Genomic DNA, 25,912 nt, shown 5'->3' on the forward strand with positions numbered 1-25,912 from the left:
AGATCTGATGCTTATTTTTAATTTCTTGTTTTATGTAAAACAGAAATAAAATGACCCAAACACTGGCTATCAGTAGTAGTGAATTTAATGTCTTTTTCTCAAACTTGATGGCCCTACTTAGACATTCATTCATTCTTTCTTTCTTTCAATTACTTTATCAGATGAGAAAGAAGCATGTCAAAAAATTCAACCAATAACAGAAGAAAAAATACTCAAGGAAAACATCTCTGTGGGGCAAATTACCATTAATGACTTTATTTTCTTCCTTCATTTACAAATTTAGGTTGTTGCAGTCAAGCACTATGTAGAGTGGCTACACTAAATGTTATTCAAGGTCCCTTCCAAATCTGATAATCAACTATTGCTATGAAAGGCCTATTTTACCAGTACCACTACACCAGATAATCACATTTGAAAGTTAACCATAGCAGAATTCAATGCATTTAGAAGAATCCAATTAATTGAAAAGATAAAATTTATTTCCCCAGTAGCTAAGCTTTACTATCTAAATGCTGAGAGCCTTTAGAGATGCAATCAAAAATAAGATACTAAACCACACATTAACGAATTCTGGATTGCTCAAATAGTTGTCAGCTTTGTTACTCAGGCCTGAAATATACAGTTCAACGAGGATTTTCTACAAATGGGCCTAATTTCTAGTCACTGTTTAATATAATGTAATAAATGCCAGGTGATGGTCTAAATGCACTAATTTACCTAGAGTATATATGTATAATACACATAATTTTTCAGATAGGGTCAAATACAGGAATTTATAAGGCAAGCCAATTATTTTTAAGAGGTGACCTGGATTTATAACAGTTTATAAAATGCATTAGAGACAGGTTTTACTTGTTCTTCTCAAATGCTCAGATGACATTCTATTTGGGATAACATGAAACTGGATTATGTGTATGCATAGATATACTAAATTCTGTGATTCAGCAAAAAGTTAAAAGGTTAAGACCTCTAATAGAAACTTATTTGGTACTTTAATCTTACACAATTTAAGTATATAAGATATAAAGAAATAAAGGGAAAATATAAACAAACAAAATATACCAAACCTTAAGTAAGCAGAGAAACATTTTGTTAAAGGAATAACTGAAATTATCAATATAAACCAATTAAGAAGTTTTGGTGTGCCCATTTATTCAACATGATTGGGTATCATATATATATATGCACCATACAGAAATATCAAGTATTTTTAAAAAACAGAACACTGAGTATTTAAGAAGGTATTGTGGCCTTAGTCAAATCCTTAATTCAGAAGGCACTTCAGTAACTTTCAGTGCTTCAAAGCCATGATGATCATCACTGTACAGTACTGAAAAAATATGTATTTGTACTATGTACAAACAATAATTTCCAGTATTATCAAGAAAATCTTGTTTCAGGCATTTTCTTTTTCTTTCTGTACAATTAAAAATAAAATGGAACATTAGTGTGATTTTTACAAATATTTTGTTTATTTTAATGAAGCTGGTACAGACAATGTCCATTTAAAACCCATATCCCAGGCCAAAAAGTACAAATTAAAATAAAAAAGAGCAGTGTTCTGTTGTATACACTTCTGCATGAATAACTTTATTAACTGCTAATGAAAATTAGAACTTTTCTGGGATCTTCTGACAAGATTTTTCTTTACTCTTAAAATGCTTTTTCTTCAGGGAAGCCATCTTTGGAGTTAGTCTTTACTTTCGCTTTATCTGTCACCTTGATTCCAACCTGATATTTCTCTTCTTTTGGTCCAGACCTTCAGATGTTAAAAGTAGCTTCAAGTTAAGGAAAGGTCATTTTCCACAGTTCAGTTCTCCGAAAAACCTCCATCTCCCACTGAAAGTCATAGTCCAGGAGTGAAGCAATCACAAGCTAGAACTTCCCGGCCAATTAGAAATGTCATTAGGAACACTTGCATTGGTCGACCTCATTTATCACAAGCCTGAAAATGCACAGTCCTGAAAAAGGTGGCCTCTCTGTGCACACATGTAATGTTTAAAAAGGAGAGGGCTGTATGAAGGGGTCTAAGGTTTGATCACCAAAAATCAGCACAATGAAAACAAAACAATAATGAATGGGCACTAGAATTCAAATTACCAGATGTTTTAAAGACATAGAGGGTAGGGGTCAGTTTTCAATTCAATTCTGAACACCACATTACAAAAGAACTATTTTTAAAAATAAAAAAGGACTGAGGGAAAAGTAAATAAAATAAAAAGAATATCTAAACCGTTGAATGACCCCCTGTTTGTTCCTGATAAACTTCAATCACATCTTCTTCCTCCATTCCCAGCTGTAAGAGAAAATAAAAACATTTTAAGAGAATATAAAACATGATTCTTTAATTGATTGCAATTGTGCAGCCACTGTTTTAAGGTACAAAAAGATACAAAGGAGATCCATAGTTGCACTGTTCTAAGGTTAAGAATCCTGTTCCTTTATAAAGACACATGGAGATATGTGTTTCCCTCAGATTCTATGTCAATGAAGTCATTTATTACTTTGCTGAGTCAATTTCACTTTCCAGTTTATTCGATATATAAAACTTAAGTCTTTTATTGGAAAGGACTGTAAAAGAGTACTAAATCTAATGGAACATATATTTAATAGTTTAAATAATAGTTTGATTGCATATTTTCTAAAAAGCATTTTATTTCTAGATGTAACTACCTGATAAAAATTTCTTTTTCAAAAACCCTGATCACTTTGAAATATATGTGATTTTAGTTAGAAAAGAGATGCCTAAGGATTCATTTCTAAGTGGTTTGCTTATCATCTAGAATTGCTTCTGGCCCATAATTATTTTTTTTGACAGTGACCACTCTCAATGAAGAAAAATTATGTATATAACTACTCTTAATCAATTCCTCCAGTTTTATAAGCTAGATTATTTTTCAGCCCATCCCTTCTCAATTCTTACAGGAAAAAAAGGGGGGAATCCTTTAAATGCCTTTATAGAACATTAAGCAAAGTATTAGGCAATTATCTTTACAAGTTTCGTGTGCACTGAAATATCACAGAATTTTTTTCTTACAGACATTACACTTACCTGTGGGGATACGTTCCAAGACCACCGAGTAGAGGCCTGAAGCCACAGACAGCACTGAACCCTACATATATTGTTTTTTTCCCTACATATTACAGTGTTTTTTCTTCTTTGGCATATCCGAATTGCCAGTATCACTATTCTTGCACTTTGGGGCCATTATTGAGTAAAATAAGGTTACTTGAACACAAGCACTGAGATACCAAGACAGCTGATCTGAAAACCAAGACAACCACTAAGTGACTAACAAGGGAGCAGTACATAAAAGCACGAATACACTGGACAGAGATGATTCGCATCCCAGGCAGGACGGAGCAAGACAGCACAGGACGGCACAAGATTCCATCACACTACTCAGAATGTTGCACAACTTTCAACCAATGAATTGTTTACTTCTGGAGTTTTCCATTTACTATGTTATGACTGTGGTTGCTTGCAGGTAATTGAGACCACAGAAAGCAATACTGCTAAGGAGGTCTATTATATTAATAACGGTTGCTTCTGATAGATGTTTCTCTCTCTCCCTCCCTTCCCCTCTCTCTAAAAATAAATCTTAAAAAAAAAATAATGGTTGCTTGCTAAATGGGAACGCAGATATAGTCAGAGTATATTTTCCATTTTCTATAGTTTAATAGTTTAGTTTTATTACTTTTATTTTTAACTATGAGAAGTCTTTATACAAAAAAAGAACAGAGTACACAAAGGGGCACGGTGTCACACGGTGACCCAGGCACACCCTTATGAGGGTGAAGGACTCTGAATCTGTCGTTCCTGGGTGCAGCCAGGGTTGAGAAGCGAGAGGTAGACCAAAATAAAAAACTAGAACTGTGTTCACTGAACTATAATGAACCAGAAAAAACAAATGAAAAATAAAAAATTTTAAGTCTAAGGTCAATCAATAATCTCTAATAAGTTTCACCTTTTATAGGTGATGTTTCTATGCAGAATTTCAAAATATAAAAAAATTAAAGAATGCTAAGAAAACTAAAAAAACACAGGCTTCTGTGGATTTAGAATTATTAAGTGATTAAATTGGCATTCGTGTTATGGTTATCTTGGCTGTGGTACATATATGAGTATTAAATTTTTAAAGGTGCTATAAAACTTCATCTTAATTACACATATAGCCTGTTAAATACTGCAAGGAATGAAATTCCAAACATTACAAGGGAACCTTGAAATCAGGAAGGTAGCACGTGTCCTCAAACTATGTACATTAGTAGAGATGAATGAACAATGGGGCAAGGAAGCCTCTCCCTAAATATCTACTTTCTCACTGTTCCATTATTTTTCTGAAAATATAATCTCTTAATGAAAATAAGGAAGTTGTCACTAAAATGTATTTTGTATCTATTTTATATTAAGAGGTTATTTTAAGCTGAGACAGGGAAAACTCGAGATGAGTATGGAACATCTTACTGTGCTGAAAAGTAAGGAAATGCTCAAGACAGTGGGTAGAAACTAAACCTCGGGGGGAAAGTTTGATAAGAAGACAATCAAAAGTGCATACCCACAACTTACTCAAAAGAGGAAAAATAGCAACTACACGGTAAAGAAAAAAGTTAAATTGAGTGAAAAAATTAACATCACCTATCATTACACCCTGATCAGAAAGACACATCGCCATTTATGTAGTAGTCAGCCAAAAGCATAATACATAACCCAGATCCAGGACTTTCTAGAAAATAACTAATATGTATTTTTCAAAGATATAAATGTCATAGGAGACAAGAATAGCATCTATATGTTCCACATTAAAGATGATAAAGAGGCACTTGAATAAAGTATGTTGATACTGAGCTGAATCCTGTGACAGAAGAGAAAATTTATTATAAAAGACACAACTGGGACAAATGACAAAATTAGGTTGTAGCTTAAAGTATTCTGATAACATTAAGTGTCCTAAATTTTATTAACAGCACCATGGTTACATAAAATATACCTGTTCTTAAGAAATATGCACAAAAATATTAAGTAGTAAATGGCCATGGTTCATGCAACCTACTCCCAAGTGGTTCATAGGGTACACATACCTAAATATATACATGGGGGTTAGGGAAGTATAATAAAGTAGCAAAATGTTAAAAATAGGTGAATCTAGATAGAAGCGAGTACAATATTTTGTACTGCTCTCACAACTTTTCTGTAAGTTGGAAATTATTTCAAGATAAAAACTTTTAAAAGATAGGAAAAAAAAGATGGAGACATGTCAAAAAAAAAAAAACATAGACACCAACATGAAGAAGTCTCTCAATGGCCAATATCTTAAGAAGAATATTCAGTTTCAAAGTATCTCCCCACAAATTATTAATTACAAAGAAAAACAATAATTTTGCAATGGAGAAACCTGGCAGTTACCACCTTAAGTAACTATATCCATAACAAGACAAAGAGCCATCATGTACCTCCTGATGTGATACACTCATATAAGTACATGGCTTCACTCCGTGGCACTCGTACCAAAAATGCAAAACTGGATCTACGTAATCATGAGGAAACATCAGACAAACCCAAACTGAAGGAATTTATAAACAAAGAGTCCACAGAATACAATAAAACAAGTTAAGACACAGAAGTATTAAAAAACACAAATCAAGATGACATAGCCAAATATATTAATATACACTAAGCTTCTGTGTGAAGTTTCAAGATGGGTCAAAGTCAAAATCAAACCATAAAGGTCACCATCACCATGAAAGTGTACCAGAAATCTGCCAAATTTGAGGAACATCTGTCCATCTTCAAGAAGACACAGTATGTGCCTTATGACAATCTCCATACCCCATTCCACTTTCAACTTCTCTTTTTACTGGCATTTTTGAAGGCAATATATGGAAAGTTCAACTCAAATGATTTTTTCTCTGACAAGTGATATACCACTTAAATCAGAGAATATTCAAGAAATGGGCAGTTTACCATGAACAAAATCATTCAATGCAGAATTTAAAATTTTTCTTGACTCAAAGAAGAAATTTTACTCACTTCTTTTGGAGTGTGATTATCAGCAATTCTCTGACCTTCAAAGAGAAACCTGAGTGAATTCATTGGAACTCCCTAAAAAGGCAAAAAACACACACATATATGTATATATATATATATACACACACACACACACAAATCCTAGAAGAAATAATAACTTTGATGCACAAAAAAGCAAACATGAAAGCTTCAACAGAATACATATAACATAAAATTAGCTAATTGTATCATCATAAGTATAATTTATCAAGTACCAATTATTTGCAAGGCCCTCCCTGCCCCAAGCATTTTACATACACAATCATAACTGTTCATCACCTTATCTTCATTTTACAGCTAGGGAATCGAAGGTAAGGAGGAGAGGGCACACAGCAAGCCTTAACAGCAAGCCAAGATTTTAAGGCTTGCTTAAATTTTAATCTGTTCTTAAATTTTAAATCTGTTCTAAGCCGGTGCTTCTGATAACTATTTTTTTAATTTAATTTATTTATCTTTAGAGGGGAAGGGAAGGAGAGAGGGAGAGAAACATCAATGTATGGTTGCCTTTCGTGCATCCCCTGTTGGGAACTGGCCTGCAGGGAACTGGTCTGCAACCCAGGCATGTGCCCTGACTAGGAATCAAACTGCGATTGTCTAGTTCGCAGGCCCGTGCTCAATCCACTGAGCTACACCAGCCAGGGCTTGATAACTATTTTATAGTTTCCTCTCAAATCTATAAGCTAACATAAAAGGTAAAATCAGAAACTGGATGAGCACCCTCACTCACTTCCAACTGTATAAGTAAAACTGGCTTTAAAAAGACTAAACCATAGAAATTTGATAAAAGCATCATAGCTGATCAGATAAGCTACAATAAACCTTTGATGGCATAGATAGCACTGAAAGTATCACAAAAGATATTAAAATAATTTTTAAATCACTTATTCAACAAAATAGCTGATATGACTCATGTAAAGAGAAATAACTAAGAACAAATCAAGAATCATTAATCTAGTCCAAAAGTATTATAAAAAATTTGCTCAATACTTAAAATATTAAGATTTTCATTGCTTAAACATGGTCCCAAAAGAAACCCACAAAAATTAAAACTATCTTTCAATATGTACTACACATAAGTACATAAGGCCATACACACTTACCCTTCATCTCACTAAATTCATTACATTTCATACTTAAATTCTTTCCAGGGCATATATTAAATAAAATAAATATAAGTGACTAAGGTAGAATATTCTTTGATTTTAATTTAATTATAGGACACACATTGAATTATAGGTCAAAAATGTTTCTATAGAAATCAATAAACACAAAATGGAAAAATGACTCAATAAATATTTACTTTTTGTACTTTTCAATCTCTACTGGGTATTACATAGCTCCAACGAATTGTTTCCTATTCCTTGCATGTCATTAAATAAAAGAAAAATATTACCAAGCCCTGTGAACTAAGTATAAACATCTTTTCTAAAGACTGAATACTCTGAAGCATATAAAAAGAAAGCACACTCTGAGCCACCCTGTCCAAAGTGGCTGTTGGTTGGAGTGTCATCCAATAAGCCCAAAAGTGATAGATTCAATTCCTGGTCAGGGCATATGCCTAGGTTTCAGGTTCAGTCACCATCAGGGCATTTATGAGAGGCAACTGATCAATGTTTCTTTCTCACATTAACATATCTCTCCCAGTCTCTCTCCCTTCCCTTCTCTCTAAAATCAATACACATGTCCTTGAATAAGGAGAAAAAAAGTTGGAAATAATTCTAAGTTGATATTATATTTTAATTATCTCCCCAAACCTAGCACCTTCCATAAACTTTAGTTTTGTGATTTTACTTCTTTACTTTGCTGTTTTTCCTCATAGTCAACTCCTTGGTATATTGATGAAGAGAGAAGACTATATAATTTTCTTCAGAATTGTTGTGAGGATTAAATACAATGTGTCTTAGTACCTAGCATAGCACACTTAGTATTTATTTCTTTCCCCTGGTGAACACGCAATTTTAGCACTCATCAGTATTATTACACATGTGAACTAGTTGAGCACCAATTAATAAGATTTTACCAAGTTTAACAATATCAAAAACTAAAGAGACAAAAATATTTACTGTTTTACATACCCTAACACCCTGGTAATCTCTTTTTCTTATAGCCAAAGCGATTTTTACTTACGTTACAAATTTAAACTGTGAAAAGAAACCATCTAAAAAACTCACAATACTTGTGTTAATATCATGTAACACAATTTGATTACTAAAATATATCTCGGTTATCTCCTATACCTGGATGGTCCCCAACTTTCCACTTTTTGACGTTATGATGATCCGTAAATGATGTGTGCACTGTAGAAACTGTACAGTTAAACCTTGAACATGGGTCTGAGCTGCACAGGCCACTTATATACAGATTTTTTCAATAAGTGTATACCGTATTATAGATGTATTTTCCTTATGATTTTTTTCATAACTTTTTTCTCTAGCTTATTTTTTGTAAGAATACAGTATGTAATATATATAATATACAATATAAACCCTATGTTGTTCAAGGACCAACTGTACTTCAGATTTTGAATTTTGATCTTTTCCCAGGCTAGTGATATGCAATTAAGATACTCTTTCATGATGCTGGGCAGCAGCGATGGGCTGCAGGTCCCAGTCAGCAATGCGATCACAGGGGTAGACAAGCAATACTCCACAAGAGCACTGTGTTGCCAGCATTTTTTAATATTGTATTCTAAGCACATTTAAGGTAGCCTAGGATAAGCTATGACTTTCAAAAGATTAGGTGTATTAAATGCATTTTTGACTTACGATATTTCGACTTATGATGAGTTTACTGGGATGCAACCCCATCCTAAGTCCAGGAGCATCTGTACACTAATTCCAATGACATTTATTCAAAATTATATTTTACTATTAATGATAATGGGTAGCATTTACTAAGCATTATTTCTTCTTCTTCTTTTTTTTTTTTTCAATGTGTGCTTTCCTTTCACTCACTCACTACCAGGGACCTGGCTCACCACCCAGGCATGTGCCCTGACTGGGAATCAAACCAGCGACCGACCCCTTGCTTGGCAGGCCTGTATTCAATCCACTGAGCTACATCAGCCAGGATGATTAAGCAGTTTTTTTATGCATCATGTTAAGAGCTTTATGAAGGTCATTTTATTTCATCTCCATGAGGTAGGCTCTGTAATATTCCCATTTTACTAAGTTCCTTGTTTAAAAAAAAGATTTTATTTATTTATTTTTAGAGAGAGGGGAAGGGAAGAAGAGAGGGAGAGAAACATCAATGTGTGGTTGACTCTTGCGTGTTCCCCACTAGGGGGGCCTGGCCTACAACCCAGACATGTGCCCCAACTAGGAACTGAACCAGCAACCCTTTGGTTCACAGGCCAGCACTCAACCAACTGAGCCACACTAGCCAGCCAGGGCTAAGTTCCCATTTTACTAAGGGGGAAACAAGGCACACAACTTATTCTTGCTCAAACAGTGGGGGAGCCCATATCTGAATCTTAGACAGTTTAAAGAAATTAGTTATCAACTTAATAATCTAGTTCACGAAGGCCAAAATCTGTAAGAATTTGGCATTAATAAGTTAATTAGAGTTCTATATGGTTTTTAAAAGAGAAATGCTTGATATTAAAAGCATAGAACACAATTAGCAGTAATCTGTACTATTATGTATAAAATAATAAATAGTACTTAAAGATAATTTTGTTAGTACTTAAATTTAACATATGACTAAACTTTTGGTTACAAACAAGGAAATTTCATACTGATCAACAAAATGTACTTGCCTTAATTATATATACTGATAAGCCATAAAGATAAAGAAAAATTAGTGACAAAGAAAGCACTGTATTTAATATAATAATATACAAACCTGTCTTTGACAGTATGATTCTTTGAGTTTCTTGAGATGTGTTGTCATTTTCACTTTGAAGTGAATCTCACTGCTATCCTAAGGAGATACAAGAAAACAATTATCCCTCTTTGTGTAAATTATTAGCTTTGCTTGAAACAAATTATTTAATTACACAAATAGAAACAAACCTTGTCACCTGTATTTTCCCACCAAAATATGTTTTAATATTCATAACAGGTATTATTAAAACACTCTAATCACTGCTTTATAGCCATGTCAAAAGAAATTTAATAAAACAAACATAAAGACAATCTGTCTTGAATTTTTAAATTAGCAGCGTAAGTAAAAGCATTTATGTAAGAGAATGCTTTGCTTCATAATTGTATGTTCACTCTACATTTAAAATAAAAGGTGAATTATCACAAACCCCGCCAAAAGCAACTCAAAACAAAAAAGTACCTCCCCAACAACTGAAGTGTTATTGAAGGTAGTCAAACTATAAGAGACATACAAGGTCTGTCCAGAAAGTATCCAGCTACGTGCTATGAAAAATAGACGCATTTATTGAAGATACAAGAAACATTTACATAGGACAATGATACCTCAGCCACTTTAAAAGGAGGCACCTTGAGACCTCACAGAATTCTCTCAGAGTCTCTTCCCTATTCAAAACACTCTGCAAAATCCTTTGTTGGAATCGCCATCAGCTACCCCATCATATTTTCCTCAGTTCTCACTGACCATCTGAAATGTCTTCCGTTTCAAAGGTGATTTTAGTTTTGGGAAAAGCCAGAAGTCACGGGGCACCGAATCTGGGCTGTACAGGAGCTGAGTCACCTGGGTCATTTGATGTTTTGCCAAAAAACTCAGCATAAGATGTAATGCATGACCAGTTGCCCACAGCTGCAGCCTTCTGCATCATCCCAGTAGTTTCCACAGAGGAATGTTCCAGCTTAATGCCAAATCTGATTGTACTCGCTCATTTTGGAACGTGATGGCCACACAGTACACACACTCACTCAATGGCATTTACCACCCCCACTGACTAGTACAGTGAAGTCATCATTGTTCACATATGCACATTCCAATCCACTCTCCTTGGCTGCCAGATTATATCAATGTCATGCAAACCATTTTCATTATGTTAACAATGTCTGGATTTTTTTTTTGCACAGACCCTGTATACCTTAAAATAACACACTGAAAAATTTAATCCTGACATAGAAAGTCACCCCAGAGTCTGGTTTCTCTCACATGATAAAATGATTAAGAACCTGAGTCAGTTAATTAGATTTGTGGGACCACAAATCTTTTTTCTTTTTTTTCAATTCTTTTCTTCTACCCAAACTGTCAAGCAAGCTATCAGGCAAACATCAAAAATAAATACTGACACATGCATACTGTGAAGTTTCAAAGCTAATCCTTATGCCTGCATATTATATTCACAAATTATATTAGTAGAAGTTGAACATTTACGATATTTTTGTGTCTATAATTACAAAAACAATTTTTTTCCTATGGATAATATCATTAAAAGACAAAATACCTATACCATAACTTCACACCATACATACTAAAATCACATCCAGATGAACTAGAGGTAACACTTAAAAATTTTAAAAAATATTTTCTCTTCTTAAAGAGAGATTCCCCCTAATCTTTACACTGACAAATCCTCATTTAAAGCAAGTTTTAAACCTAGAAACCACTTTTTAAAAAGGAGATTGATAAATTTGTCTCAAAAACATAAAGACAAAGTGGATTAGTGGTTGCTAGAGGCTAGGTGGAAAGGAGGATGGGGAGTTACAGTACGCATGTCTTCTGGGGGTGATGAGTAGTTCTGGAATTAAACAGTGGTAATGGGTAAACAGCCTTGGAAAAATACTGAAGTCACTGAATTATACACTGTAAAATGGATTTTATGATATGTGAATTATATCTTAACAAAAACTTTCAAAGTAAGATAATCCCAGAAAATGAGAATATGAACACATAATCAAGGAAAAATATAAATCATAGTAGACCAAAAATTATACCTCATTAATCAGAGAAATGTAAAACAAAATTTAACCTATCATACTAGCACGACATTGAGGAGTAGTAATATTGCATGTTTGGTAGAATGTGGGGAAATGGAACTCTAATATTTTGATGGTGAGAGTCTACCAATTCTTTTACCCTTTAAAAGAGCAACTATGAAGATACATTCTTCCAACCATTTTCAGCTAACCTTAATTATCAATTAACATCTCAAAAAAGAGTCAATAAGATGTAAGTCAGCAGCTACAGAAATGATGGGAAAGAAAAGGGAAGTGGGTCACAAAAAGAGCTGAGACAGCCCTTTGTCTAAGGTGGACCCTGGCCTTATCACTCAATAGTATTTAACGTATTTGCCACTGAAGCATACTAAGAAAAAAGTTTTATTTGGAAAATTAAAGTGACCTAAATCTGCCTTGAAGAACAATTAAAAAACAATTGGCCTCTTCCACCTCCAACAGTTTACAACAAATTTTAAAACAACATTTTAAAATAACTTGCCTTACTTAAATCATTTCTCCTGTGTGTCAGAAATTATTCACATATTCAAGAGTCAAAAATAATGAAACTCACCTGTCCAATAACTTTGAGTTTAATGTATTCTCCTTCCTTCTTATCACCCAAGTCCTCAGTTGAAGGTTTGGCCTCCTGAAAAAAAAAAAAAAAAAGTACTTTTAGAGATAAAAGTTCCTATATGCTATTTTTATTACTCTCTTATGAGCATTCATTACTTCAGCTCCCAGTACAAAATCTGCACCTGAGAATATAAAGATCATTTATTTTCTCGGCTGGTCAATTAAGCAAAAAAGATCGTAAGTAAATTTTTGGCCCAAACACCAGTTCACTAGAACTCGAGAGAGGTCTCTTTTATTATACTATCCTACAGAAATGGTGGTAAAATTTCACTGTCCATCAGAATCACCTAAAAGACCTGTTAAGACTCCCAGTTTATTCTGTGGGTCTGGGTTGGCCTATAATTTGCATTTCTAACAAGTTACCAGGTGGTGTTCCTGCTGCTCATGCAGGGGGACAGAGGGACAACCTGGAGACCATTAGCCAACAGTCAAGTCCTATTAGTCAAAGGAAACTCACACTCCATGAATTCTTAACCAAACACTACTGCAAAATTATCTTCTCACAGCCTTTTGGGAGAAGTTAACTACTCCAGTTATAAAACTGTACTAAGAAATGTAAATTAATCATATCAGCATAAGCAGTCTATTTAGCAAGGATTTAAGAAGAAAAATCAAATAGCAAAGTATTGCCTAATGCATCCCAGAGTCAAAACAAACCAGTTTTGTATTATCTATTATTTTAGACATCTGAAGCAATATATCCAATTTTAGATTAGGCTTGGCTGAAAAAAAAAAAGAGAGAGGAATTTCAACTGAAATAAGAAAAAAAGTACAAACATGCTAAGCAGGAAAAGGAAAGAGGAAACAAAATTGGAAAACAGAAGAGGGTCATAAAATACTTTCAAATGAAGGGATACTGAAAAGAAAATGAAATTAACAGAATAAATTATTTCAAACCACTCTGTCATGAAGGAAAAGTTAAGCCATTTTTAGTAAAGGAGATAGGCTAGAAATTTTCACTTGGCCATCAAATTATCCATTTATTTAAATATATACTCTATTATTCACAACAATTTCAAATTGTAAATCCATGCTTGATAAGAATATAACTGATGATGTTGTATTTTATAAGTAAAATCACAGGGCCACTACCTGTGTATCTCATACCAATAACAAAACTAGTAAGCAAGTTATTTAATACTCAAAATTTAACAAAACCTCTTAAATTAGGAGTACCTTTTAACATGAACATACAGGTTAGGGTCTAGGGAAATGCTTAGATTAACAGAATTGGCTTCCTTAGTGTGAATTTTTGCCTGCTTTTCATTCTGCAGAACTTTCAACATTTGCTGACTCCTGCATATTACAGCAGCAGGCAAAATTAACCTTCTTTAGTGAAACAGTATTTCACATGAAAACAAGAAGACTCTTCAAAAAATAGCCTCAATACCGTATTTCCATGAATTTGTATTCATAGTAAAACAGTTGCTTCTCCCTTTAAGTTTTTCTACAGAGGGAGAGGAAAGCTTTCTCTATACAGTGAAGGGCAAAAAAAAGCAACAAAGCCCTGAGTTCTCTCTAACTGGGAGGAGTTTTAGTAAAGAAGCTTTGTCTGAGTTATCACAAAGAATCATCCACCCCCAAGCCCTGCAGCAATACATCAGCACAATAGGGTGATTCTGCTCCAGTATTTCCTAGATAGGATAGCTATAGAGGCTGCTCAGGACAAGAGCTCTTTCCCTTCCATCATCCACACTGGTTCAGAAAACTCTTTTTAAAAGCACAGCTTCTCTTACCGTATAACTACCCTGATCAAAAAGTATTAGTAGCTGCCAGTACTTTAAGGTCTAGCACCAAACCCCAAAGCACTCCAGTGAGTTCCTCCATTACCAAGCCCAACTCTCATTTTTCTCTTACCAGTTTCTTTTTATTTTATTTTTTCTTCTTACCACTTTCCTTGTAAACCTAGAGTGCAGTTTTCCTTAACAGAACCTAAGGATTCTGTTAAAATTGGACTATTTACTGTTCCCCAAATATGCCCATTAGCAGTTTTCCACCTTGGTGGTCTCTGATTCCCTGACCAGGATTATACCTCCTCCCTCAGCCTCTCCTGAAATCCTCTCAGAAATCCAGGCCAAGTATCATCTAAAGACCAGTACTTAAAACACTCTTCTAGGAATCACAGCACTTCTCAGCCTTCCAAATGAGATTACCATAATATTTTCCTTTAATGCTCCTATTGCAATGTATTCATACCTTTTACAGCATTTATTCTCAATTTAAAAATACTCCATCTCAACTGGCTTCTCTAATTATTGTCCTCTTTTTCATCAGACTTCTTACAAGAGTACTCAGCATTTGCTATCTCCATTGTCACTCTCAACCCACTGTAATCTGGTTTATTCCTCACCATTCCAATCGACATTGCTCTCACCAAGATTACTAGTTCAATTCCTTACTGCTAAATCAATGGACGATTTCAAATCTCATCTTCGACTCTCTAAATACAACAAACGCTTCATCCTTGATGACTTCCTTAAGTCTCCACAAGTCTCCACAAGTCTCCACCTTTGACCTCCCAGATTCCATTCTCTCTTCGTCTTGGCCATTTCCTTAAATACTCGTGGCTCCTCTGGATTCCATGTCTTCAACTGTCTGCTTCTTTGTCTCATGTATCTCCCCGCAGGCCAAGTTCCTATTGGTATGCCTTACTCTTCTTTGCATTTCTAGTCAAGTATAGTGCCTGGAACTTTGAAGACATTCAATATGTTTGTTAAATAAATTAATGTTTTCTGTGACCAATTTGTATGTCTTGTGTTCACTATAAGTTTACAAGGAGAGAATCCAAGTTTTCATCTTTATGATCTCTACAGTATCAGGCAAATACTAGGCAATTGTTTAATGTTGTTGAATTAAGTTGACGGTACTATTTTCTGTATTGTACCACAAAATTTTACTAATGCTTCACACTTCTACTATATTCAATAGTCCAAACAAAAACACTTCCAGTTTTGTTTTGGCTTTTTTTGGGGGGAGGGAGTAGGATTTTTAAAATTTTGTTGTTAGAGTACAGTTTTCTACCTATTACCCCATCCCACCCACCCCCTACTTTTAGTTTTTTATATTCACAGTTGGGTAAGAGATAATTCACTTCAATTTCCTAAGAACACATAAAGACTAGGAAATTTCCAAAAACAAGCTGCCAATTTCTCTACTCACTCCATTTTGAAAATCTCCCAACTCTGCAGCACTAGAGCAGTGTCATCTGTACCACTTGTTTAATAGCCCCGTGTCTGTCTATGCAGTCATCTAACTTTTCATATGCTCTTTTTTCCTTTTAACAAACTAGTCTGGAAAATGAGATGATCTTGGACAAAAAAGGCCACAGTTTGTCTTCAGCGATCTCAGTGTCTTTTGTATGCTGCCCTTCCTTCTCTCCCCTGTAAAAAAGCAGCCAATACAGAATGGTATGGCACACCAGCTACAAAACAGTGAAAGCATTCAACACTGGGTCCGGGACACTAGGTCATCAGAGAAAAGAGAATCCCAGAGAGGGCTGGTTGGTTTGGCTGTAAAGGATACACAGCCCCAAAGCAGAAGAAACTGGCAATGGAAAGAAAAGTAAATGTATGTGCAAGATCAAAGAGAAGAACTAGAAAGCTTCACATTTTCAGGTACCCGTCACCCACAGACAAATCATGTTAAATGGATTGGTAAAGGAATTTATCAAGCACCGAGCACTACCAACTCTTCTTTCGAAGACACAGAAGGAACAGCTCGGAAATATAAGATGGCTAAGGATCTGAAAAGAGAACTTGACTGGAAAGGAGAGAAGACACACAGCCTCATTTACAAATGTTAAAAATTCATGAGAAGGACTTCACTGTGCAATTTCAAAGTCAAAAGAATAAGAAGTCTGCTCACAGGCACACCGGCAATCAGTATGTGGACAATTCAATCAACTGGAAAGAGCATCACACTTTACCCCCAATCTGTCACTGACAATTCAAGGGTTGTTCATCCTTCTGTAAGAGGGGACAGCTCTGAGGGGGGTCCGAACAAAGAATACATTTACTCTATTTGATGACATTAACAAATCTGTTCTTTTAAAAAATTTTTTTATTATTGTGTTTTTTCTATTACCATTTTTTTCATTATTCAAGGTGTGATAACAGTATCCTGGCTTTATTAAAAGAAAAAGCCCACTTTTAGAGATATATATTAGTATTTATAGATAAAATAATGTGATGTCTAGGACTGGCTTCAAAATAATATGAAGGTAATAATAATAACAAGTGGAATGGGGCAGTGTAGACAAAGTAAGATAGGACAAGAGATGAGTCTATGGATACAATTATACATACTTTAAAATTTTCCATAATAAAACATTTCATAAAAAAAATGCAAAGTTTCCCAAAATTCTGATAACCATAGGTCTTATTATAATACATCAGCTTATTTCATTTTATTTCCTAATGAAGAAAACCCAACAAGAGTTAAACTGAATAATTCTAATTATCCATTATTAAAAGATAAAAACCCCAAAAGTACAATAGTCATCTTCCTCACAGTTCAGTAGACATAACACTATTCTAAAAACACAAAAATAGATATATACCTTTATTTTTATGCTGCATATGTTCAAACTTAATGAGAGTACTAGAGATTGAAATGGAACTGACCAGATTTAGCTCCATAACTTCAAGGTTTAAGTAAAGCTGTGAAGATACTTGGGTATGCTGGAAATTTACATGCAACCCTAGAATTGTGGTTAGATGCTAGATATGCACAGACATCACAGAAACAAAAATTATAACTGAAAATTGTACTGGTTTTGTAAAAATCTCCTCTTTGAGCCTTGACTCTGCAAAACCTGGAACAAATTGGCTTAACTGTACCCAAAAGTACTAGCAAACAGATTTAGAGGTATGGCAGATTTTGTTAATAACCTACCCAATATGCATTTTCTTGCATATTCTTCTTCTTTACAAAGGGAAACCTAAATCTGGCCAGCTAAAAAACATATTTCTCAGTTTTTTAATGGCCATGTGATACAATGCTGGCAATGAGATAGGGGATGACATACTTTTTGCTGGTACATACTTTCTGGCATACTTTTTTCCTTTGCTTCTGCCCTTTCTCCATCCCCTTCTCTTCCCTGATACAAAGACACAAAGTAACCTTTTTTTGTGACAGCAAGGAGACAGGTATGAGAGTGAAGACATCTGTTACGGATAAAGAAGAAAGGAATATGAGGGCATTGTGGAACTGCCTTATCAGCCCTGGAATACTAATGTTCAGACTTCCTGTTTCATGAGAAAAATAAATTTCATATTTAACCTAATATATGAGACTTTCTGTTATTCAGTCCAAAAGCAATTGGAACTGACATAGAAGGTGCTATAAATAGGTACCATTTGGCATATGTTAAAATCAGGTCTAGAAAATTGCCTCAAATGTGCATCAAAAGCAAAATGTTAATAAATTGTGGTACAGTCACACAATGGAATGCAATATAGCAGTGAGATTTAACAACATACAAATCTTCAAACAATCCTGAGCAAAAGAAGCCAGACACAGCTGTACAATACACACTGTATGATTCCACTTAAAAGTTAAAATGTATACAACCAGGCAAAACTAATCTGTGTATCAGTAGTTAGGAAAGTGGTTCTTAACTGAGTACTGGTGGCATGGATGTGATCAGTTTGTGAAAATTCAGCAAACGGTACGTGTATGTGCAGTTTTTCATACACATATTAATCTTCACTAAACCCTTAAAAACAACTGGCCTGAGATATTCAGACAAGTCCAACAAACAACTCCACCCTTCCTTCCTTCGGGTCTTTCCTTTAGATTATCGTTAGCTCAGAAAAGGCAAATGAATGCAAAAAGAATGGTCAAAATAAAAAAAAGTATAACAAATACAACATATCTAAATGAACCTGCCCTGGCTGGTGTGGCTCAGTGGACTGAGTGCCAGCCTGAAAACCCAAAGGTCACCGGCTGGCTCCTCAGATTCCCAGTCAGGCACACGCCTAGCTTTAGAGCTCAATCCCCAGTTGGGGGTGTGCAAGAGGCATCCAATCAACGTATCTCTCACACATTGATGTTTCTCTCCCTCTCTTTCTCCCTCCCTCCCCCTCTCTCTAAAAATGAATAAATAAAATCTTAAAAAAAAAAACCCTCAATTTGTTGTTCCACTTATTTATGCATTCATTGGGGACAAAACTCCCAACCCGGCCATAGCAGAATGACACTCTATAACAAACTGAGCTACCTGGCCAGGACCCACATGACTTTTTTAAAGAAACAGAGTATCTGCCCAGTCTGGTGTGACTCAATTGAAGTGTCAGCCCATAATCAAAAGGTTGCGGGTTTGCCCTGGCTGGTGTAGCTCAGTGGATTGAGCATGGGCCTGTTAAGCAAAGGGTCACCGGTTCAATTCCCACATATGCCTGGGTTGCAGGCCAGGTGCCCAGTAGGGGGCACACGAGAGGCAACCACACACTGATGTTTCTCTCCCACTCTTTCTCCTTCCTTCCCTTCCCCTCTCTCTAAAAATAAATAAATAAGTAAAATATTTTTTTTAAAAAAGGTTGCAGGTTCGCTTCCCAGTCAGGGCACACTCCTAGGCTGTGGATTCAATCCCTGACTTTGGTGTATATGGGAGGCAACCAACAGATGCTTCTCTCTCATATCGATGTTTCTCTTTCACTTCCTCTAGAAGCAATAAAAAATGTCCTCAGGTAAGGATTAAAAAATAAGTAGAATATCAGAAAATTATCCACCAAAAAAAATCACAATTTTAATAAACTCCAAAATGAGATACTAAACCAGTCTTAGAGAAAATTAAAAAGCCCAATGATCTGGAAGAAGTAAATGATTTCATCTTGGAGATAAAATTACCAGGTAACTATTGCTAACAGATTCTAAGATCAGGAAGGTATACAAAAATATCAGAAAACAAAAACTATGCCATAACTACCAATCCTTAATAACAATGGGAACTGAAAGCAGTGGAGATAGATACCTGCTGCTTCATGTCTTTGAGGCAACGTTCCAATTTCAGGGTCTAGAATATTGCTTTGAACATATTGTGGCATTCAATAGATTTATTGAATGAATGAATCCAACCACTTCAACAACTTTTAGTAAGTATCCAGTCACTGTACTGGACACTTCTAAAATAAAGGATGAACAAAGTTTGATTTTTGTCCCTCAAAAGTGAACAGTCCAGTGGGAAAAGGTACTTAAATAATTTTTAACACTATTTATTTATAAAAAGCTATAAAAAAAACATTCTAACTGCTATGGATGTCAAGCCATAGTTTATGGACTGCTTTATAGTTTTGAAGTTTGAACTATTCAAACAACCTTCATGAGTAACTCTAACCGTAACGATCATATTCAGTTTCAAAATACTATATTGTTTAGGTCACATTTTCTTTAAAATGTTTTACTATAACCTATACATTTGCAATATCCACTAGCAGCAACCCCATGTATCTATCAGAGAGAAGATAGAATATATCATCCTCCCAAAAGCATGAAATGCTTAATTATCACTACATGCACAGCCATAGCTATAGTTTTAACATATTTATTCTATGACAGACTAACTATGAATCCTAATATATACCCAGCTCATCATTTTCTCCTGCTATCTCAAACTTACAGTACAACCAATAAACATCAACAGAAAAATATAAGGAATACTGCAAGGAACAATGCTACCCTGACAGAATTAACACAATTAATATGGTAGATTTAGAGATAACTTCAAATTCTTCTTTCCTCTTCCCACTGAGAAAAGGAATCTCAATGTATTTCCCTTGGTGGCTACAGTTAATGCTGAATTGTATGTATATTTACAAACTGCTACGAAAGTAGATCTTAAAAGTTATCACAAGAGGAAAATTGTAACTGTGTGGTTACAGATGTTAACTAGACTTAGTCTGATCATTTCACAATATACACTATCGAGTCACTACCTTATATAAATAAAACTAATACATGTCAATTGTATCCGAATAAAAAAATAAAGCCGGGAAGTAAATAAATAAATGCCTTTCCCCTGAAGTTAGGCTAGCCTTAGGGATAGGCCTGACCAACAAATGGCAGCAGTAACTTCCAAGGATAAGTCCCAAGAGGCTTGAGGTTTCTTCCACCTAGGGTTCTTTGGGAGCATACACTCTATCTGTGGGCCCTGAGATGGTATAAGTCTGAATATACTGGGGTCTCCATGCTGAAAAGAACACATGATGAGACCGCTCAGACCTTGAGACTCCAAGAAGAGCCCAGCCATGGCAGCACCCAGTCAACTGAGTATTGGAATCCTAGCAGAGGCCCCACACACCAGAGAGCAGTGATGAGTCCAACTCACAGAGTCCTGCTCAAATTGCAGATTTATGAGCAAAACAGAAGGCTGTTGTTTTAAGCCACTAAGTTTTGAGGTAGTTTGTTAGGTACTAACAGGTAACCCTATTTCATAATGCTTCCAAATCCCTGACTAACAATAAAAGGAAATCATCCAAGGAATCTCTGTCTGAGGTGGGGATGGGGAGCATGAACCCTGTTATAACAGCTTCGGTTAAGATGTGAAGTAAATCAGTCATCTAATTACTACAAATTAACAGACCTGAACCGAAGATCTGTGCAGTCCATGCTGCCACTGATGATTTTGCTAAGGAAAAGAAACACTATAAACTTGAACACAGCAAAGTAAAAGGGGAAAATATTTGCACAAATTGCCCTTACTGATTTGAAAATAAGCTCTGGTTCTATATACACGCTTATTAGTGTTGCTGCAAGGTGAGATTAAGAGTACTCAAACAGATCTCTGGTATTTATTACAGGTTAGTCCTTAAACTTTTTGAAGGAGCATATACTCCTAATGAAAGCTATAGATAGGCCTTTTCTCCCTAAAAAATACACATGCACAAATACTCACAAGACACTCCATATAATTTCATTGGATTTTCAGCCTTTTAGGGTCCATGAACCTGGGTTTAGAACCTATTTTAGAGGATTATTCAATAATGGCCCAAAAATCTATTGGATAATGCTGGAATTGTTAGAATTATAACAAAATGTTTCACTCAATTTTATAATATTTCACTAATCAATGGAAAAAACAACAATTTAAGTCCTGTATGAATTTATTGTCTATTGGGGCATCCAACCTTTTGGCGTCTCTGGGCCACACTGGAAGAAGAGTCGTCTTGGGCCACAGATTAAATACACTACAACAAGTAATCATACACACACACACACAAAAACAACCTCATAATGTTTTAAGTAAATTTACAATTTTGTGTTGGGCCACATTCATAGTCATCCTGGGTCACATGTGGCCTGTGGGCCATGTGTTGGACACTCCTGGATTTAACCTGAAGTCATTACTCAATTTCAGTATCTTAGCACCAGACAATAGCCTCCTAAGGGTGCCTCAGAAAATACATTGTGCCCTGGCTGGTGTGGCTCAGTGGACTAAGCACCAGCCTGCAAATCAAACAGTCACTGGTTCGATTCTTAGTCGGGGCCCACGCCTGTGCTGCAGGCCAGGATCCCAGTGTGGGGCACGCAAGAGGCAACCACACACTGATGTTTCTCTCTCTCTCTTCTCCCTCCTTTCCCCTCTATCTAAAAATAAGTAAATAAAATCTTTTTTTAAAAGAAAATACATTGCCCTAATAAAACTTTCTTTAAATAAAAATTGTCTTTTAGGGACAATGGATGATACTGTATAGTAGTAACTTGGGATTCTTACTCCTTTTTCAAAAGCCTCTTAAGGGTAGGAGCTCAGCTTCCTACTTCCTTAAATCCTTAGCACCCAACAAGACACTGTACTGAGTCCAATTATCAACAATGATACTGGTCTATCAGACTAGAACAAGACCTTAAACTTTTTGGTCTCAGGACTTATACGAACTTAACAATTATTTAGAATCCCATAAAATTTTTGTCAGGTTAGTTATACCTATCGAGGTTTACAATATTAAACACTGAAACTGAAAAATGTTTTACAGGTAAATATTAATTCATTTTAAAGTAACAGTAAACCCCTCATATATTAGCAAGTAGGTTTTTTTTCATTTTCTAACAGATTTTATTTATTTTCAGAGAGAGGGAAAGGGAGGGAGAAAAAGAGGAAGAGAAACATCAATGTGCAAGATCTACATTGATGGGTTGCCTCTCGCAACGGGGGACCTGACCTGCAACCCAGCCATGTACCCTGACTGGGAATCGAACCAGCAACCCTTGGGTTTGCAGGTCGGTGCTCAATCTACTGAGTCACACCGGCCAGGGCAGCAAATGGTTTTTATTAAAAATAGTTTTCAAGGCCCTGGCCAGGTAGCTCAGTTGATCAGAGCATTGTTGCCCTAAGCCAAGGTTGTGGTTCAATCCTCACTCAGAACACTTACAAAAAACAACTGATAAATGATTAAATAAGTGAAACAAATCAATGTTCCTCTCTCTTCCTCCCTACTTTCCTCTCTCTCTCTCTCTAAAATCATTTAAAAAAAACTGTTTTCAAAACAAAACTATTGAGAAGAGTTGACACTGTTGTGCATTTTTTCAAATTTCTTTAATGTCTGGCTTAATGGAAAGGAGCTGGATTTTCACATCTGCTTCTACAGTTCAATCTGTTGTGACATCACAGGTCATGTTAGTTTCTAGAAACTCCACTGAACACTCATGAAAGAATCAAAATAAAAAGAGACAAATAATGTCCTAGTATTATCGTGAAAAAAAGTTTTGGCCTTGAGTAGCCCTAAAGAATCTAAATTCCCTCTGGCATAAGGCAACCTTTTTAAGTGTCTTAGGTCCTTTATTTCTTCCTTCATGTGTTTCTTAAATAACCAAAGGTAAAATTGGAGCAATAAATTCTATAATTTACTTTATAATTCCTTCTGTACATTGCTCTTTCAGCTGACTAGTAAATTTCAACATGCTTCCTAGTCACTTCTGAGCATCAAAATAAAAGGGTGATGAAACTAAACATTTACACCTGTTCTTTCCTCCCTGGCAACCAGCAAACAACTATCTAGGGAGATACTTACAATGTCATTCCCATACCAACTTGGGAATTAATCTAGACTGTTAGTAATAAGATCCATCCAAAACTAATCTAGATTATAGTTAGGCTTTAAAAATGTAAATATAAAAAAAATAAATAAATAAATGTAAATATATATGACTATACTTGCAGGGATCATTTCTATAGTTTGTTATTAAAAATGTAAATATATATTTTGCAAAAAAGTATAAATCCACAAAAGCCTCACTTACTATGGCAAAGAGATACAAAACTGAACTGGGTTACAAGCCAAGGAAGTGTATTAAACTCAAAAGTTCAAGCACATTATGGAGTTGAATGAAAAACAGTTTTCTAGATAACTATCACTAAACAAACAAAAGGTACAAAAATATTTTAAAGAGTCAAAGTTGCCTTAGGAAACAAAATGGAAGACCAGACACCACCACCACCACCACCACCACCACCACCACCACCCCCACCCCGCCCACAAAAAAAAAAAAAAACCTTAATTCAAAATTAGCCATAAACGTGACTAACTAGAAAAGGATGAAGAAAAACTTACCACGGACAATCGGGACTCTCCTGATTGAGTGCAAATCCCAAAAATATTCTTGATATTAACATTGAGATGGAGCACTTTGCCATAATAGGCAGCTTCCCACACATGTTCTGCAACTGCTCTATACACCCAAAGCTTTCCTATCTTTCCCTCAAAAGAATCGGTCATCTTCAGGTTAATGCCCAGAGGAAATGTTTTCTGTTGTTCAAGCAGTTTGCTCTACTTTGTTTCTTGATTATTCCGAGTGCTCTCTCACAACTGGAGGGTTGCTGAACCAATCCCGAGTGAGAAATGGAAAAGCACAAGAAAAGAAGCCACAGCTCTGCACCCCCACACGGAAAAAGACTCTGAAAACAGCAGCAGCGGCCTGGCCCCAGCTGCAATCTGGACAGAAAGCACAGCTTTCTAGGTTCCCAGCAACACCCGACAACGTCTCCCTCCCCCCGCCCCCACGTCCCCACTTCGGGACTAGCCAAAGATCGAAAACCAAGAAAGTGGAGTTTACTCGCTTCTAAGAGCCACAGAACCTCCCGGGCAGAGGTTCTCTCCCATTACATAACTAGGGCCTAGGGCCATGCTTCTGCAATCAGTCCTTCAAAGAGGGAGGCAGACGGATTCCCCAGAGACTCACCCTCCCAGCGAGGTAGCAGCTGAGTTCTGCAAGGGGGGCGACCTAAGGGAGGCCGCGACCAGAGGAGCTGAGAGACGGAGAGTGATGAGCGAGCCCGGAGAGGAGCTGGACGGATCCCGGAGACCCGCGGAAAGCCCCACCGCCTCCGGCCCTAGCCCACCTCCATCCCTCCCCACCCCCCCATCCCTCCCCCCCACCCCACACACACACACACACACACAGCCGTCGCTCCCCTCCCCCGCATCCCCCATCCCCACCAGCCCCAGCCCAGCGGCAAGGCAGATCCACCAAGTAAGGCCTCGGCCACCACCATCGGATGGCTCCCAGTCCAGTACCTGGTCAGACATGGTGATGGTAGCTTCACCCCGGGTCTCCGCACAGCAGCGGCCTCGGGTAGGCAGAACCTTGCTCCGGGGTTTACAAATCCTCCTCTCTTCCCCAGAGCACAACACCGTGTCTGGAGGGACTTCCGCTATGTCTCGCGTCACTTCCGCTACGCAAAAGGAGAACGGATGGGGGAAAAAGAGGAGACGAGAGGCGGGAAAACGGGGCGGGGCGTGGGCCGTACTTAGGGCAGGAGGGTTTGGTAGCTGCTTTGCTGTGATTGTGTTAGGGAATTAAAAACAGTCTGTGTGTTACACTAAAAACCAGGCCTTGCGCCTGGATCTCGAGCCCATCCCCCGGGGGGCGGGGATGCAGGGAAGTTCCTAGTCCCCAGACTTGGTGTTTGGCACCGTTCTGACAGCCTGGACTCCTCCTCCTCTGGCACCTTCCACGTTTCTGAAGGCTGAACCGAGATACTTCTATTGTCTCCTGGCCTTGCTCGTCAACCTGCAGAAATAAATTGAGTTGGATAGCAGCGTTGGATAGAGCTAACATTTTTGGTTAACCAGCAGCCCCCCTCCAAACACATGACTTCGATTTGGGGAGAAGGGAAGCAAAACAAAACAACGATCCCATTGGACAGTCTTGGTGACTACTGTTAAAAAAGACGCTGCTGAAAAGTTCTGAACTTATGGGGGAAAGGAGTTAATTCCAATCCTGGAATTTGTTGCTTTGAATTAAAGAACAATCCTTCTATGATTTCTTCTTTAAAATACAATGCCCCTACTGGTGTAAGCACAGAGGATAAAAATACATACTAATGAAATAGAGTAGAGATTTGGAAATAAAC

General features: G+C 36.5%; 1 protein-coding gene and 1 pseudogene across 3 annotated transcripts; one reads left to right on the forward strand and one right to left on the reverse strand.

The window, feature by feature from the left end:
• Positions 1-1,450: 1,450 nt before the first annotated feature.
• On the reverse strand, positions 1,451-25,244 carry SUMO1 (small ubiquitin like modifier 1). 3 transcript variants are annotated; one of them, XM_053665201.1, is made up of 6 exons: positions 25,074-25,237; positions 12,503-12,577; positions 9,911-9,988; positions 6,032-6,103; positions 2,228-2,296; positions 1,451-1,774 (listed from the first exon to the last, which is right to left on the reverse strand). In XM_053665201.1, exons 1-5 carry the CDS (start codon positions 25,083-25,085, stop codon positions 2,228-2,230), a joined length of 306 nt encoding a protein of 101 aa, XP_053521176.1. In that variant the 5' UTR covers positions 25,086-25,237; the 3' UTR covers positions 1,451-1,774. The 3 variants fall into 3 exon arrangements, with proteins under 3 accessions (XP_053521176.1, XP_053521178.1, XP_053521177.1); XM_053665203.1 differs by lacking the exon at positions 6,032-6,103 and having other exon boundaries at positions 25,074-25,244; XM_053665202.1 differs by lacking the exon at positions 6,032-6,103 and having other exon boundaries at positions 1,451-2,296; positions 25,074-25,241.
• On the forward strand, positions 23,704-23,805 carry LOC119055292 (uncharacterized; annotated as a pseudogene).
• Positions 25,245-25,912: the final 668 nt, after the last annotated feature.

Source organism: Artibeus jamaicensis, unplaced genomic scaffold (genome assembly GCF_021234435.1).
Source record: "Artibeus jamaicensis isolate MK-2021 breed Jamaican fruit bat unplaced genomic scaffold, CSHL_Jam_final contig_391, whole genome shotgun sequence".
Lineage (NCBI taxonomy): Eukaryota > Metazoa > Chordata > Mammalia > Chiroptera > Phyllostomidae > Artibeus > Artibeus jamaicensis.